The sequence below is a fragment of the Amphiura filiformis genome, chromosome 19, assembly GCF_039555335.1.
Source record: "Amphiura filiformis chromosome 19, Afil_fr2py, whole genome shotgun sequence".
Taxonomy (NCBI): Eukaryota; Metazoa; Echinodermata; class Ophiuroidea; order Amphilepidida; family Amphiuridae; genus Amphiura; species Amphiura filiformis.
In genome coordinates this window covers 50,015,355-50,033,308 of record NC_092646.1, presented here as the reverse complement: position 1 = coordinate 50,033,308, position 17,954 = coordinate 50,015,355, and the positions used below count along the sequence as shown (strand labels likewise).

Sequence of the window (17,954 nt, the reverse complement as noted above, 5' to 3'; positions counted from 1 at the left end):
CTTAATCGAGCGTGTTGCATTAATGTCGCGGGCGCCTCGGCCGTCCTCCGGGCTAAAGCACCTATGATCCTCATTTATTTAACTCAACAAAACTCTGAACAGCGATATTGAAAACGGCTGGGAGTATCAAGTGTCTATTCGTCCCATTCAAAGGGGTCGGGTTGCGTGCCATCGCGGACTACGTACATCTTATTTCATCTCCTTGGTCTGCAGGGTTTGACTTCTGATATAATCTGAGTTTGTTGCTAGCCAAGCAAACACGGAGGTTAGGCAACAAAAATCATGTTCTATGGGCCGACTGACCCAGGTTTTGCATGTTGGGAATAAATGGTCATTTTTTTGCCGAAGCGCATTGATTTTACCTCAAATGTTTTGATTTTTTGTGCAAAAAAAAAAAAAAGCTGTTGGTGTTTTTTTTAAGGGTAATTTGGCCTCTACTATAGTACTAGAAACCCCACCGACCAATCCTACTGGGCAAGTTTGTCGCTCTGTTGAACAGGGTTTTTTTTTCAGGGGCCACATTTTAAAACTACTGTCTGTTTGAGTTAGGTTTATTTGAATAAATGACAAATTTGGGACATTTATCTTGTGGAAACAACCCCCTGGTCAAGATTGAATTTAGTTTAGTGGAAACATACCTAGAGAAATTTAAAGTGACATTTTCAAAACATACATTTATTTTACCACAAATCATACCTAAAGAAATTTAAAGTGACATTTTCAAAACATTACATTTATTTTACCACAAATCATTGCTGACAACCATAAATAGAATTTCATGTCCAGTTATGAAAATAACTATACAACGAATGAATACAAAATTTTCAGATTTTTAGGAAGGGTGTTGAAATGAATTTATTGAATAATGCCAGACTCCATGTTCCATTGTGAAATGGAAATTTAATGTCGCCACCAAAATGGATTTTTTGATAAAACCAGTTACGGAATGATGGTATAAGATGTTTTTTGATCACAAAGTGTTGATTTTGGATACTGGTTTAATTTCCTGTCGATCCCCATCATAACAAAAGACTGATGGGAAAGTTCCCCGCCGGTTATATATATATATCTATATATCTAGGAGCTGTTTGATTCAGTTGATAGTAGGAAGGGTAAATGTTCTCGTGGTCAATATCTGTGTTTATGTTGTTCAGGGAGTATGAGAAAAATGATTCTTTTGGTCATATACGTGGGCAGCAGTACCAGGAAGGAATCAATGGGTATGTTAGTTTTGACCCATAGGCAAAATTTGATGTTTGATGTGTTAAAAACGTATGCAGTGACATTTCTACTGGAGAGAAAGTTGTCATATATGGCTCAAAATATCAGGACAAAATTGAATGTTTTTGTGTGCATCTCGGGAGTGTGCATCATCATTATAAGCCTGACTGATGATGTTAATGCTTATGGCCCAACATAGTGAAAATGCCTTGTATCTGTGTAACATACACCTTTGTTGCTGCAAAGTAACTTTGGGATGAGAGCAAGTTGCTCTTTTGTGGGAGTAAATGCAAACCGAGCTGACCCCAAACTGAAGCAAATCAGATGGAACTGATGTTCAGACTCTTTTAGACTTCCACAACTGGGTGTTCCCTGGTGCTCTGTAGACTCCCGCCTGCCTATGCCATCCTGAATGTTACAGATGCATGCCATGGACCCTCTCCCCTGCACAGACCATTGTTTTGTACAAATGTTACAGATTTGTGTGCCAATTTCTAGGTACCGTACCTCGTTGAAGTTTGACAAATTCCTTCCCAGTCCACATCATCACTTGTAGTTGACAAATCTAGAAACACAAAACAGGACATTTCAGATTAACATTTCCATCAGCCAGACCAGCAATCAAATTCAACTTGCATTTGGACTGGACAGCGATTCGATGACGAGATGGAACAATGGTGACAAATCACAAGATTTAGCAAAAGGACAGGAAATACATTGGTATATTTATCCAACTTGTTTCCTGATCACGCTCTCCCTGTAGATTTACGTCTGTGGCCAGATTCAAGTTCTTTTTAGTCAATGAAAAACTACAACTATGTTCTACGGGCCCAACCGACGACCCATGTTGCATTTTGGGTATTTTTTACCGGTATGCAAAAATTACAAACGGCCAATTTTGGTTGAAGTGGGTTGATTCTGTTTATCAAATTATTCAAGCTCTCTGTGATTTTTAGTGTCAATTGGCCTCATTTAGAAAAAAAGTATGAAATGAAACAACTTTGGCCGACTGACCAACCCTTCTTGACCGACTGGCCAACCTTTCTTGAACGACTGACCAACCCTTGTTGACAAGTCTGTCCGCCCGCCCGTAAAACCTTGAGTCTTCTTAGTTACATTATATATTCCATTAAGTTTATTTCCCTTGCGACTTGTCACTCCTCGTCTCTTTCGTAAATTGACAACTTTGGCACTCAATTCTCTGTCGATAGTACTGTGTATAGTAGTAACATGTTTATGTTCACATATGAAGAATAGGCACCCTATACAATGCTAGTCGCATACAAAATTCAATACATCTACATTGACCAAAAAATCTTAGGTATGCCACAATGCACTAGTAATACAATATGATAGAGCCCTAATAAAGTTGATCAATAGGCTAAATCGTGTAGTAAATATACCCAACTGTATCCCAAACGGCTTATTTTGACCTCGGAGTAGCCTGCTAGCTAGACAGCTATGGTGTAATCAACAACTCCAAAATGAAACCGTTATGTTGAAAATGAATACCGTTTGTTGAATGTTTGAGCCATCGTTTTACAGCGAATGTTTCACGTTACGCTTGACGGAGGGGAGAAAGCGAATCGGATCGGGTTCATTGCTGCGAGGACCAGGTGGGAATTAACCACAAATGTGCTGCGAAAATGTTGCGCACGAATTGTACACAAATGGACTGGTTTGATAATGTTGCAGATATGGAATGTAAACTTCCATTTGGTGTAGGAAATGGAAAGGATTAAATACTTTCTTCAAGCCCTGAGTTCACTTTATTGACTTAAAATAAGCAATTTGCAAATAGGGAACCTGTTATTTTATACAAATCAAATTGAGCTGCATTTTTATATACATTGAGCACAAAGCTAACATTTCAGTCGCAACTATTACCGTTCACGTTATGCAGTGTAATGGTTATTATAGGGACTGGGCTGGTGCTATCTAATTCTCACAATGAATACATATTTTAGTTCTATTTTACTTCAACTTCTAATATATTTGTGTATGATCATTGCTCTGGTTGTTTTAAATAAGGTGGTTATGTTAAGGCTACGTCTTGCAGACGATGAGCCTGTGAAAGAATATGCCCTTTATATTCCACCACATGGGAAGAGGAAACCGGGATGGCCGTGCACACTGTACTTGCAGTATGTCCAGCACCTCCTGGGAGATACTTGAAGGGATGCTGCAGCCAAATAAAATTATTTTGCTAGCTCAAGATCGCAACAGTTGGAGAAAGCGTGTAGTCGCCTGCTCCGCAGCCGATTGATGATGATTATGTGAAGGCTAATAAGACATTTAGTGACCTGATGGGAGCCAAGGTAGTGCTCTATCTCTCACTTGAAGCTCTGCATAACCTTCTTATTCCTGACATGGGTATTACTAACAGCCTTAGTATTGGATAAATAATTCTTCAGATGGGTCAGGATATTTTTGTATCTTTTGAAATTATCACCAAAGCCAATCGACAGATAGAATATACATACAACGCCAGTAATTAGACACTTGATCGTCATTTGTATCTCACGTAATGACACCCTAGTATAATATCACAGATATTGGCAAAATAAATGAGCGATAGAGATCTGTACATCGTCGAGGAACGAGAATTAGATAGGTATGGGGGAGCATTTGTCACACACCAGTAAGAGAGCGTGTATGCCAAAGATGGAAATAGAATTTGCCTTGCTCCAAGAAGAAATTAGCGAAAAGTCGTAAATGTCGTCAGCATGGATAATGAACATCATTTATGCCACATTTAAAGGGGAAATGCTTTTAGCATTGACATAAAAATCAGAACATTTTTTACAGAGATTGTCTTGTCTTTTTTTTGCTGTGAATATAAGCTTGCTTTTGATTGGGGCATCTTATTGGAAAGAATACAGAAATATTTTACCAGGTTTTAAGAAATTACCATGTGCCATCCTTTTTCCAACCTGCCCCCTCTCTTTATTCTGTTTATTGAAAGCTTGTTGTTTTGTCTCGTAAATTTTGAAAGGAAACGGTTTCTGAACCCCAAACCTGTTCACAAAGTAGTGAATGTTATATACTAGATGGGGTGAGTAGATATGTATGTGTATAGAATGACAGTTTGCTATTACTCCAGTTAGCCCCGACAATCTAATCTTGTAATATGTCAAGCCCTCTTCCCAACTGACTTTATTCCCACATACTCATACCACAAAATCTTGCCCCCCTTTTTTCCCCCATAAAGAAGAAAAATTGCATTTTGTACAACTATTTTTCAGCCAATAGAGATATGGCAGATAACCTTGACTGCGAAGAAGCGGCTTTGTTTCCTTAGAAATCTGAGCAATTCCTGTTTTCATTGAATGTTGTTGTAATATTTGGTTGTACATAAATCAATTAAGGTGTATGCATGTGTGTTTAGATGATATCATTACATGGTGCATCACAATGCTAGTAAGCGCATGGTGTAGCCAACATAAACATTGCATAGTCATAGGAGTATCACCTTGCACGACACGTGAAGAGGTTCATCGTTGTTGCGTTGCGTCTTTTCATGGTTCTCAGTTTTGTTCAAGTGTATATTGCAAACAGTTTTGGTTTACAGTAGTCGGTTGTTGGTTTTGGGTGTGTTATTGACCAGGTATATTTTACCTGACATCAGTCTGGCTTGCCGCATCCTTTGTATAAAATAGTCTTCTATACTTTGTTCGACTTACAAATGGCAAGACTCATAACATCGTGATTGATGTAGAATGGTGTGCACATAGTTGGGCGCAGCATGTACATGTACACTAGTTGCGCTTTGCGTAATATGCAACTGGCACATGCTTATGTGAATTTAGGAGAACATTCTAGTTGTGATGCACACATTAACAAAATTACTGAATAAGCCTTATATTAAGTATGCCTGGACCAGGAGCTAAAATGAGCTTCTGGCCCTAAAGATGGCTCCTGGTCCTATTGTTTGTAGTGTAAAATATTGGACACGTGTACCATGCTTTGATACCAAATCAGTTTTGCCATTTAGAAGTTGGAACAGAGTGTACATCTCCAGCGAGTATGTGGATGCAACACTACACGCTGTCTTAAGTCTTCTCATACCCAGTGGGCATATTTCCATAGCTTGATTGGTGGATCCGATGTCTGTATTGTCTTAGCCTCATACCCAGAAGGCATGTTTCGCAAACTGAGATGGAAATTTGACTTTACGAGTGCAGCACTCTGATGTTTTAATCTCATACCTAGAAGGCATCTTTACCCCACCTCTCCTGCCCCCTTCTACCCCATCCCCCATTTGGGTCTCACTTGTGGATTTAACACTTGGTATTGATTTAGTGATCTCATACCCAGAGGGCATTGCTTGCTGACTCAACATACCAATTTCAAAGGTTAGCAGTCATCCGTTCTATCTTAACAGTAAGATTTAATATATACAATGTATTTGGTAGCCCATAAGCGCAACTTAAATGGTAGATCATATCGTTGCGCTGTTCCAGTTGTAATCCATACACCCACTGTAGAAGACATGACCTTAATCTCCCACACAGGGGGTGTAGATTTCAAATGGAGTCACCCATTCAGGTAGCCCTATTTGAAATTCACACTCCCTGCATGAAAGATTAAGGTCATGTCTTCCGTAGGGGGTGTATGGATTTCAACAGGAATAACACATTGCGGTATAAATGGTATGGATAGCGCTCATAGCTGAATTTGGATAGCAAAAAAAGATGGTTGGGTTTAGGAGTCAGTCAGCTCGGGTGTCGACTGACTCTAACACCATTGAAAGTATATCTGGCATGGCCTACAGCGATGTCAATTTGTAGATGGCAGAACCTAGTGGTTTCTAGTGTGGGTTTTAATCAGAGACTCTACTGTGATTAGCGCCCTTGGAAAGTTTGACACTTTGTGTTAATGTAGCAGCAACAAAGTGCACTGTTACTGGTGACTTGTTAAATGCTTCATGGTTGAATTTGAGAACTGTAAATGTGGGAATTTGCAAGTTACATTTTATTTGTGTGCTTCTCTTGTGTCAGACAGTTACCACAAAATTTACATGCTGCGTTTATTTTTTGCGCTTTTCACGTTTCAGACAAACTGCGAAAATAACACCCTGTGAATATATTCCTTTTGAGTATAGGTCAGTGTAAGGAAGCTTAGAGTCATGAATTTAAAATGTGCAAAATTGTTCAAAATTGGCGTAGTGCAAAAAATTTATAGCACAAAAATATGCACTTTACAATAATATAGCAACAGATAAGATGACTGGGAAATAAAATGAAACCTAAGTGGCAGGTGGGCAGGTGGGTGTAACATATATCGGGCGGACATGTTGCATTCCTACAACTGTAGATTCTTTCGCATCCTGTTCCACATACACACCTCTATTACACCCCTACTTGCTACTTGCCTGAATATTTGTGAAGTCCAAAGCCATTGGTGGGTTTTCATTTATAAGTGGGTTTTCATTTATAAGTTCTCACACAGATGATGCTGCCGAAAATTGCCGTCATCAGGAGGTCAGTTGGAAGATGACATTTTGCGTAACGTAGAGGGGGGAAATATAACTTGTTTTGACTCTTTAAAACAAAGTGTATTCCAAGGACCCATGTTAGCTTTAGACCTTTTGAGGTCCTCAATATTGGAGGCCTTTAATGCAAGGGCAACACACACACCAACAATACAAGATATCTGATACCTAAATTTTCAAATTAAGCAATAAAATTCATGCTAAATCACGTACTTGAACTTCAAGATAAACAAGGCAATTTGAAAATCAGAATATTTTGTATGAATCCGAGTGTGTATTGTATGGAGCATATGAATGATGAGAAGGATTTGAATTGCAGATGGAAAATATTCAGTCACGGAGCATAGGTTTAGCATGATTATGCTAAGTCGACATTCAGCAATCACAATGGGTAATTCCAGTTGAAACCCATACCCCTATGGTAGCCACAACCTTAATCTCCCACACAGGGAGGGTGAATTTCAAATGGTATTACCTGAATGGGTGACTCTATTTGAAATCTACACCCCCTGTGTAGCAGATTTAAGGTCATGTCTTCCATACAGGGTGTATGGATTTCAAGTGGAATACCGCAATTCATTCATGTCGTGATTTCATATTCTTTACTCACAATGTTGTAAGCATATTGTTTCTCATTGTAATGTTGGAACATTGGTTTATGATCATGTTTAATACATGGAGCGATTCATACATCTATTATGGGTATCAATGTCACGAGAGACAGACTTCTTGACTGGCTTCATGTGCAGTGCCTTTATCTTTTCAAAATATGTAAAATCTTATTATTTTCTTGATATTCAAGATCAAAATGTGTGTGCATGTGTTAGGTATGTTTGAAAGCAATGTGTATGGTATTGGTAGGTGTTAGAACATTCTCAGATTTCCTAAGGTGGTGTGTTTTTCATCAAGTCTATTGATTACATGGTGACTTGACTGTGTACAAGTCGGTGGGGGTTGCATTGAAATGTTTGGGGATGTTGGGGTGAGTGTGCGGACCTTGTGTTTATATTTTGTGGGGGTGTGTTTGGATGTGTTTTGCATTTATATTTAGGGGTGGGTGTGTGAGAGTGACTCTATGCTAGGAGTAAGTAATTTACATGAGAACATGTGATCTATTTGTGCAGTTTGCTCTTACGCACGCCATCTCATATTAGTTGACATAAGAGTCATAGATCCATCGCAAGATGTTATCATTCTAACATGATATATACAACATCATTTTTGACCAATTGGTAACCGAACGCTAAAAACCAATTGACACAGACCAGTTCCATTTGATCAAATTCAGCAGCTTGGCATGTAACTAGAGCAAATTTACATGTCTACATTTTCTTATGTTACTCTAAATCCTGTGATTTCCAGGCTCTAGAGGGACCAGATATAGTTACCAAACCTGCGCTTCAAGTGTTGGCTTGTCAAAGGCTGCATCACTTGTTCAGTCATTGACTTTTCACAACATGCATGTGACGGTCGGATTTGAAAGTCAAATGTGATGTAATGGAAGTTGTGTTGCCAAAATTTCCACCAAAAAAAGCATGTTTTGTCTCCATTAATGCATTTGTTTGTAACTTAATGCCCCCTCACTTTTAAGGTAAAGGTTCATGCCTGTAAAAAGGCTGGAGTGGCATATCTGTCTTTTAAAGCGGCTTGGCCCCATACTCCTCGGTGAGTAATATTTTGTTGTGGTGTGGGCCACTCCTCTCGCACAACACCTGTTTTCCTTCCCAGCATTAGCCGATACCCATTTATACTTGGGTGGAGAAAGACAGCAGAGTTTAAGAACCTTGTCTAAGGGCACAACATGATGGCACCACCACCAAGGTCCAAACCTGCAACCCGCCAGTTATGAGTCGGGAGTCCATACCGCTAGGCCACCGTCCCCCTATTTCTTACTTTCCCCCCTATTTCGTTTCTATAATAACTGAACAATTGCCATGTTTTTTCCATGCATAATTTTAATTATTTAAAAACAACACACCAATATCCTAAATGCATTGATGTTCTAACGAAAATTGTTTTCTTCTTTTTTGTCATTACAGTTCAACTTTGTAGGAAGAATACTGGGGCCCAGGGGTATGACAGCAAAACAGTTGGAAAAAGACACAGGCTGCAAAATTATGGTGCGAGGAAAAGGATCAATGAGAGACAAAATGAAGGTAAAACTCAAAGATTCACCTTACTGCAAGATGAAGAAGTCCTATCTGCAATAGCTGCCATATAAATATTTGACAATTTCTGCATTCTATATTGTACACATTTATAAAAAATGACACCTGGCAGCTTTTGCAGATGGGATCTTCTTGCTCTACAGCACTAAACCCTTGATTTTCAGCAAGCTTCACTTGACTGCAATATATTGATGGATGGATCAGACTGGAGTATTCATTTACTACACTGTGTCTTGTCTCAAGTTGAGAGTAACACCATGTGCGGATATCGCAGTGGCAGTTTTGAATGGTGCGCGCTAACCTAATCGCACGGGGCATGTACATGGTGATTAAATGCACTTCCAGCATTATCAACTTGAGACAAGACACAGTATAGTTTCAATCTGAAATCGTACTAGTCATAAGATGAGACTAAGAAAACTGTGTTATGCTCACTTTATGTTGCAGAAAAAAATGGCCTATATTTTGTTTTGTAAACATCTCGATTTGTAGTTCAGTCCAGCAAATTTAATAGATATTTAAAAGAAAACTGACAATTGCTTAGTATCCAATTTTAGAAAGGAAATCTTGACTGCATATCCTGCACACTGTGAAGCATCTATGGTTTCCACTGTACAGGTTATAGTTTCTGCCACCTGAAAATATTGAGAAGTCATTAACCTCGGCTAGATTAGTTTTTGGATTTGCTGGGATTGAAGACATCATAATTGATGTTGTTGCTGTGCCTGTTCTGTGAAAGTGGACGGACAATTTTGCGCTACATTTATTTTTTGCGCTTAACGCAGTTCCAAGCAGCTATGGCATATCTGTATAGGTCAATACGTGAAGGATAGAATTGCAAAGTTAAAATCGAACAGTTAGCAAAAATGACACAAAGCGCAAAAAACTGATTATGCAAGATTTTCACTTAAACAGTACAATTGCTTTGAATGAAGTTCAGTGCATGACATTAATATGATTTTGTGTGGGTTTTGGGAGAACAGATTTTACCTCCAACGCTATAAATCCGGGATTAATTGGATAATCAGGTGTATCCGGTTAAAACAATACGATAATCTATCATATCTTACTGAAATGAATACATGGTTATATTTTACAAATCCAAGGCAGTTTAAAAGACCATGAATTATGTAAAAGAAACAATCTAGCTTGGCGTGGGTTTGTAAGAGGTTGAACAGAGTTTTAAATTTTATCGTAATCCAGGATTATAAAATTTTATGCAAGTTGTGACAACGGCAATGGAACAAATCTGACAAATATTTAGGATAACAAACCTGATCGAGTTGTTTGAACACCTTTGACAGTTTAGTGAAGCACACCTTCAGGTAGCACTTTCTTATATTGCAATTTGGTAAAGGGCCATGCCCGTTCGTGTTCATCATTTTAAACAAAACCATGAAAAAAGCTGTTCAACTCTGTTGGTTAAATTGCGAAAGCAATATTTTTAAAACAAGTTGCTCCTTAACAAGAACTACCTTTAAAAAAGACACTGGGGGTATGGGATATTAAGTTGTTCATGTCTCTGAAGAAAGTTAAGTAAAGTGGCTTTCAAAATAATTTATCATGCATCATGTAAATAAGTGTTATCATGCATATCTTCAAACATGTTTTAAATCAGGTTTGGTAATTTTAATTAAAATAAAAACTCTAAAGAGTTGTTGATTTGTCAAAACTAATTGAAGAAACTTATTTTCATGATGACAGTTTCTTCAGTGAACCACTGACTTTTTCGAAGCTTGCTGTTGTTGTAATGACCCAACATCATCATGAACAGAGACAAGGGGATCTACAATCTAAGTCATGTTTATGATCCACTGTTGGAGACTGCTAAGCAAGACTAACATCATGGCAAATGACATAACTTTCCGCTACTCATCAGCTGTTTGACCATCACAACATCAACAAGCTTCGAAAAAGTCTGTGGTTCACTGACGAAACTGTCAGCAAGAAAAAGAAGTTACTACAGTTGGTATCAATTGATAAATCAAAAACTCTTTTAATCATCATGAATATCTTCTTTTCTTTTTTCTTCCCAGGAGGAACAAAACAGAGGTAAACCCAACTGGGAGCACCTCAATGAGGAATTACATGTCCTAATCACAGTGGAAGATTCAACAGACAGGGCAAAAGCAAAAATTGCAAGAGCAGTAGAAGAAATTAAGAAATTACTAGTACCCACGGTAAGTACATACATCTTGCCTGGCTAACGTCCATGGCAATGCCTTATTACCACAGCCAGTCCCCTCTTGATGTACCCCTAAATGAAAGTACTCCTTGTGTACTCGATACCTGTATTCACTAATTACCAGATGTAGAGTACTGTTAATGGTCACCTACTAGTAACCTACAACAGGTAGAAAAAGGAACTTAATATTGTACTTCATAGCAATATTATTGCATAGAAACCTGAGGTACTTCATGGGTCCTCATAAAGATACACCATGCCATAGGTACTACAGAGGTACATTGTGAGTTGAGTGCAGTAAAAGAGCTACATCAGGAGTTGCTATGGTATTCCACAGAGAGGAGACAAGCTTTGCTTGTTGTTTTAAAATGTGTCAGAGTTGATACCAATATTGGAACTGCAGTACTTAATAAAGATAAGTACAACAGACGCACCAATTTGTGATAAAATCGGACAAATGTTGGTAGATGTATATCGTTTGCACACAAGTGTCCAAATTGGTCTCAACTTGATATTATTTTAAAAATAGAACAAACATTAATTTCAGGTATGATGCCTCCATATGGGACACATACATACATGCAAATAATGTATCGAGTCCAATTTCCGATTGGCAAGACGAGATGTGTTTAAAACTAATTGTCAGTGGATTTGATAGCATTGACACTTAGCCACGGAATCTAACCACCTGAGCCTTATAATGATAAAGACTGTTAATGGAGACATTAAAACAATTTTTACACTGGTTTATTCAGCAGTGGCCTTCAATGGACATTCAATAGATACAAAGAAAGCAAGGACATTAATATAGATGTTTTGCTTCGGGCGCATTGTATTTTATTTGATGCGTAATATCATGGAATGCAGAAACTGCAGACGTTGAAATTACAAAATGATGATGGAATTTGATAAAAGGGACCATGCTCGGCAATCGTTGAACTCCAATAGTACTGTATCAATGTAAAAGATATCTAAGGGTATGGTGCAAGAAAACTATATCTGCAATAGCTGCCAGGTGTGATATATGGTTTGATACATACAATGTAGAATGCAGATATTGTGAAATGTCTACATGGCAGCTATTGTAGGTAGGGCTTTCTCGCATTGATCCAGTGACGCAGTGACAAGCAAGGATGAACAATAATGTATGGATTTTGTTATCTTCTTTTAATATTGAGAAATATCATTTAGGATGTGACAAGACTAATTAGTCGTTAAAGCCATCCCAAGGACACTCTCCCTACTGGCGCTATCATTCTTGCCTGGCATTGGCTTAGTGAAAACGTATACTGAATCGAATGAGTTTCCTTTTATGCTACTGAACCAAATCTGTACTTAATGACAAAACCAGTCCCGGGTGAGTCTTCGCCGTACACCAATAGCCATAGCCATCAATATTGTTATGTGACAACGAGTCGGATCTCGACATGCTCATCTACAGGACACAGTTCTTTAACCTTCAATATGTGTGTACGCTGATAGAATGACCTTTGAAAATTTGGGTACAAAAAATCATGCTCAAAAATATGAGGTCAAATTTTGTGTTTTGGTTTTTTAATGGAGGTTATTAAACTATGCCATCGGAGATGAGATCATTTTGGTCCATAGCAAATGTTTTTACAGTGAAGTAATCCTGTATTGAGACGAGGATGGGTAATCAGCTATTCCAGTTGAAATACTTACACCCCCTTTAAAAGATGTGACCTTCCATCTTCCACACATCCCTAGATGGAAAACATGACCTTAAAATTTAAATGTCCCACACAGGGAGTGTGAATTTCAAATGGGGTTACCTGAATGGGTGACTCCATTTGAAATCTACACTCCCTGTGTGGAACATATAAGGTCACATCTTTCATCGGGGTGTATGGATTTCAACAGGAATAGCCCAATGCTCGTAGCTTTAGTTTGAAGCGATGGTAAAACTGTCTTGCTAGTATATCTGTCTTAATTTATGTGGATTTTTGAAATGACTCAATGCGAGATGTTATTGAAGAGAAACAAACATACAGTCTGGTAGAAGCTGTGAAATCGTAATTGCCTGGCACGGCATTCTCTCACACTTGCTAATAAAACAAGCCAAGTAATGCTGTGAGCCACTTGATTTATCTTCCTCTCGATAAGCTTGAATTGGATTATAACATCACTAAATGACTTTCTCCGCTTTTCTTTACAATAACACATCGGTCAATATATCTCCCCGTATTGGTTACAGCGTTTAGTGTATATTCCTCGTCGTTATTCTTATACTCCCGTATGTTAAATCATTAAGCTGTTCTAGTTAAAATCCATTCACCCCCTGTGGAAGACATAACCTTACTCTCCTACATAGGGGGTGTCAATTTTAAATGGAGTCTCCCATTTAGGTAACCCCATTTTGAAATTCACACTGTGTGGGAGATTAAGGTCATGTGTACCATAAAGGGATGGATGGATATCAATTGGAACAGCCCAGTGCAAGGAAATCGCTAACAGCCATTTTCCAGCGAACATACCGAACATAGAGGGGAAGCTAATTGCGGATGTTATTGAAAGGACTTTCCATGCGAAACATGGAGCTTGAATACAGCAAGAAGATAGAAACCGCATATAGTGCGTAATTTGATTTGAGATGCTTACATGTTGTCTCCATGCTTTGTATCCAATTGGATTAGAATATCTGCTGTGTGGATGGATGCTCGCATTTCCCGCTTTTTTTTTTCATCAGCAAAACGGTTCTTTTGAGTGCATCTACAAGAATGAATTCAAAAGACATACGTCAATAATTGGCACTACTTCGAGTATTTGTACCACCTTAGATGTTTACAACCATATTGTATTTATTTATTCCTTATTTATTCTGGTAATTCCTTCAGTACAAAGGTACTGGTCTCCCAGAAGGCCTTGATAAACATTATATAATCAAATATTATGAAAGTTAATTTAGTTATATTTAATAATCTTTTGATATCTATAGATTCAATCAGTGCAAAAATATATATGTATGAGGGATTTTCAATACCGTGGGGAGTTGACTTGCAGCAAGCATTCCACTTAGGCAACAACAACAAAAACCTGTTTTACTGGTCTGACTGGCCCAGATTTTGCATTTTAGTGGTGTGTTTCCTAGCTCTATGCAAGTAAAAATGGTAAATTATTTTGTGAAAATTTCAAAATATGCTTGCAATTTTTTTTATACAGATTTTTCAAGCATTCTTTGACTTTTTATTTTAAAGGGACATTTAACTTTTCTCAGAACAAATGAAAAATTGCAACCAACCCTGGTCTATCCATGTGTAGAACGTTTTTCCCCCTGTCGCCTTACCACCATTTTTTGATCATTTCTATAAATTGGCAAAAGTCGGTCTGACATTTGTTTTGCGACATTAGCATTGTGGCAAATCATTGGTCCCAAGCGGTCTAGTACCAACATTATTTTTATCGCATACGATACTGAACCCTGAAACAAATCTTAACATATAATTCCATTGCGAAAACTGCAGATTATGTAGTGCTTTTTGATGCATTCCCAATCGGTTAGCCGGGTCTATTATGTATATGTGTGATAATGACATTTGAGAGGCATGGCAAGTGCAAAAGTGGTTCAATCAGAGGATATTGCCCAAATTTAATTAGTGGACTGGACAGGATAGCTGCCCAGCATGGTTTCCGTACTTGTTACATGACAAGACCAAACCCCTTTGCAAGATTTCAGACTCATTTTGACGTTTTATTACAACCAATGTTGGGAGAAAATTGCTCTGGAGTGGAGCATTAAGCGCTGTAATATTAAAATGGAAGATTACGATCTGAGAGCAAGAGAATATTATGTTCATTCAATCAACTCTGTATTCAGCTCTGTATTTTGCTACAATTGATTGCGATCAGTGTACAGTATGTTGCAATCTCAATCCCAAAGTCTCTGTTTTGATTTCTAGGGATGAGAACACAAGTTGGATATGGGGAAAGAGGCATAGGATGTGGTGTTGTGTGCGGACTGTGACTGGAAGGTTGAGGCTTATTGAAACTATGATGACAATCTTTTGTAGCGAAATTAGCACAGAATACAAACTAAGCGAAGGAGTGTAATAATATTCTCTGTTCTGATAATCATCCGCGCAAAATTCTGTACATACTCATTATCCAGGGACGAGACTCGGCTCTGCTCGCTTGCTTGTTTGTGTGAAATAGGGCTCATGCATACAAATTCTTTTCATCGCTATTTACGGTGAGAGAGAGCACATTCGGTGGCGGAATTCAATCAAAATAATTTGTTTAATGTGCGGCCGAAAACAGGACCTACTTGCAATTCATTAGGGTAGGCTCCTTGAACTTAGAGAGCAATTTTAATCAAGTCCCTGAGGCCTCTAGGAGCTGTTCATCCTTTATTCTATTCAGCTTTTTTATACTCCTATAAGAAGAGCTTTTTTTTTGCCTCTTAAGCTTTATTATTCATTTCAGTAAATGTCTTGAACTTCTAATTTGAATGCAAATTCCTCCCCTGTACAACCATGGTATTATCATCCCACATATTCTCATATATCAGGGCACAATTCTATGACCCCAATACACTTGCTCTTTCATAGAACGACCTTTGGATGTGTTAGGTACAAAAACTCATACACTCCACAACTTGAGGTCAAATCTTGTGCCATGAGTATTGAGTGAATATTGAACTAAGGCATCGGAGATGAGACAAGCTTGCTTCATAATATTTGTCATCGGTTCATCTTTTTTATCCCCATTTCCTAGATGTTCTGTTAATCTGATTTTTAAAGCATAAGCGGTAAAGGGGGAAGAAGTTAAGGTCATAATTTATTTACGTGGAAGACAGAGAAGAAACTCTTCAACTCTCCTCATTTGTGGAATCATACAGGAACTCTTGCTCTCAATTTCAACAAACGACGTTTCAGATTACCCTGACAAGTGTTGATCACGTCGACTATGTAGAGCATGTTTGTCTTGCGGCCGTGAGTCAGTTGACGATTAAAGATTTAAAATATTTCTGCATTTTACACTTAGCTATTTTAGAGACGGATTTTGAGAGAAAGATTTTCCGCATGAGAGAGCTTGTCAACTTTATGTTGTCAAAATGCTTATCAGAAATGTAGCTAATTGAGGTCAACTGTAGAGGAAAGCTGTTTTTATGCCGTCAGAGAAATACACTTTTTAGACAGGCTTGTAATTATCTTGAAAAGGTCATTTAACTCATTCTGCGTGCGACCGACATTAGTAGCGAATTGTGATTTCTGTCAGATTCAAATACAAGGATTAGGTCAAATCGAAGTAAGTGTGTGGCCAGACTTTATGATTCAAGTTTGCAGTTTTCAAATGGCACTTTGCCAGGCATGTCAGCAGAAAAATACGAGTGGAATTAGTCGCACGGGCCTGTCACATGCTAATCCCACACAGATCACAGGATAAAGTTGAAGAAATGTGGCTAAAAATCTGCCAGGGAACATTATATTGTGCACGTAGCAAGGATAGTAACAATTCTATAGACACTAAATCATGATTAATGAGTCTACACTGTTCTGCCTGTATGCAACACAGTAAAAAAGCTGAGCTAGTGAAATCATTTTTACCACTTTACTTTTTTTCGTCTAAGCTTGTCACTCATTTTAGTTAGCAGATTGTCATTTCTACGTTTGACACATTCAGGAAACGCCGCAAAATTAGTAATCGGTTGACACTGCATCCTTAAACATTTATAATAAACATGTGTATTTATTTGAAACACAACCACAGCACAGGAGCAGGTCTTCCCATAATGCATTATTCTTTTGTCTCTTTAAACTGTCCCATCATTCCTTATCCCAGATTCCTATTAACCACACATGACATTAAATGTTGAAAAACTAAGACTTGAGTGCTTTGACAGAGGTTTGATGCATAATTGACTTCATTGATGCTTAATGAAAAGTCTCGGCTCTTACGCAGTATTTTTCTGGGGCGGATTTTGAACAAGTGGACTTTTTTTTGGGGGGGGCTGATTTTTTGAAGAGTGGACCTTTCCAAAATTTTGAACTTTTTTGACAAAAAACCCCATACAAACCTGATCTTTGCAAAACATTTGGGGGAGGGGGTGCACCCTTCCACTGCGTAACAGCTTGTCTAGAATGTATAATGAACAAGTACAGCATGGTTTCAAGTGTGATTTATTTTAAGCACATTTCCCAAATACATTGCATTATGGGTAGGCATGTTGTTTTTCTGCTGTGAAACACAACCAAGCAATGCATCTCACACCGCTTTAGTCTCAGGACATTTCGCTCAAGAAAATATCAACAACAACGATGGAGGGGGGAAAGTAAGATTTGGATGTTTTTCGTCAGTACATTACCAATATCCTGTGTTTTGGCTGTAATAATCCATACTAACCTCATCCACAAATGCGTAGTTCACCGACCCCCATTAAACAAGCAAAGCTCAAATTTTGACCTCAAGTTTTTGTACCCAATACCTCCAAAGGTCATTCTGTCCATGTACAAACACATTGGGGTTAAAGAACTTTGTACTGACAGATGAGGATGCTGATATACTAGTGTATAGGACCTAGGCTTATATGTGCTAATTTGTGATAGCCTGTGTGACTTCCCTAGCCTTCATCACAAAACACTTGTTCTTGGCAGTTGGGAGAGTGGTAAAGTAAAGAGCGCAAATTTTCCGTTTAAAAAATTGGCATACTTTGAGCATCCAGCACGCATTACTGTGAGCCTTGCCCTGATGGGAATTGCTTGATGGTGCGAGCATACGTACTGCACTGTGAAGTTATCGTGCGAAGGTTGGCATTAATACTATTATCCTATGTATGAAAAGACGGTGTATTGTCTCATCCCAGTACCATTTGTCCTTCCATCAGTTGGTTCACAATCGTGTGCATAATCAGGGTAGAACAGGCTCAGGG

At 38.3% G+C, this 17,954-nt stretch overlaps 1 protein-coding gene across 1 annotated transcript in view; it reads left to right on the top strand.

Annotated features, from left to right (window-relative positions):
* Positions 1-17,954, top strand: part of LOC140140627 (protein quaking-B-like) — a 187,224-nt gene that overhangs the window by 101,589 nt on the left and 67,681 nt on the right. The window contains 2 exon segments of the mRNA XM_072162385.1: positions 8,755-8,871; positions 10,920-11,063. Coding sequence (XP_072018486.1) covers positions 8,755-8,871; positions 10,920-11,063 — 261 coding nt within the window.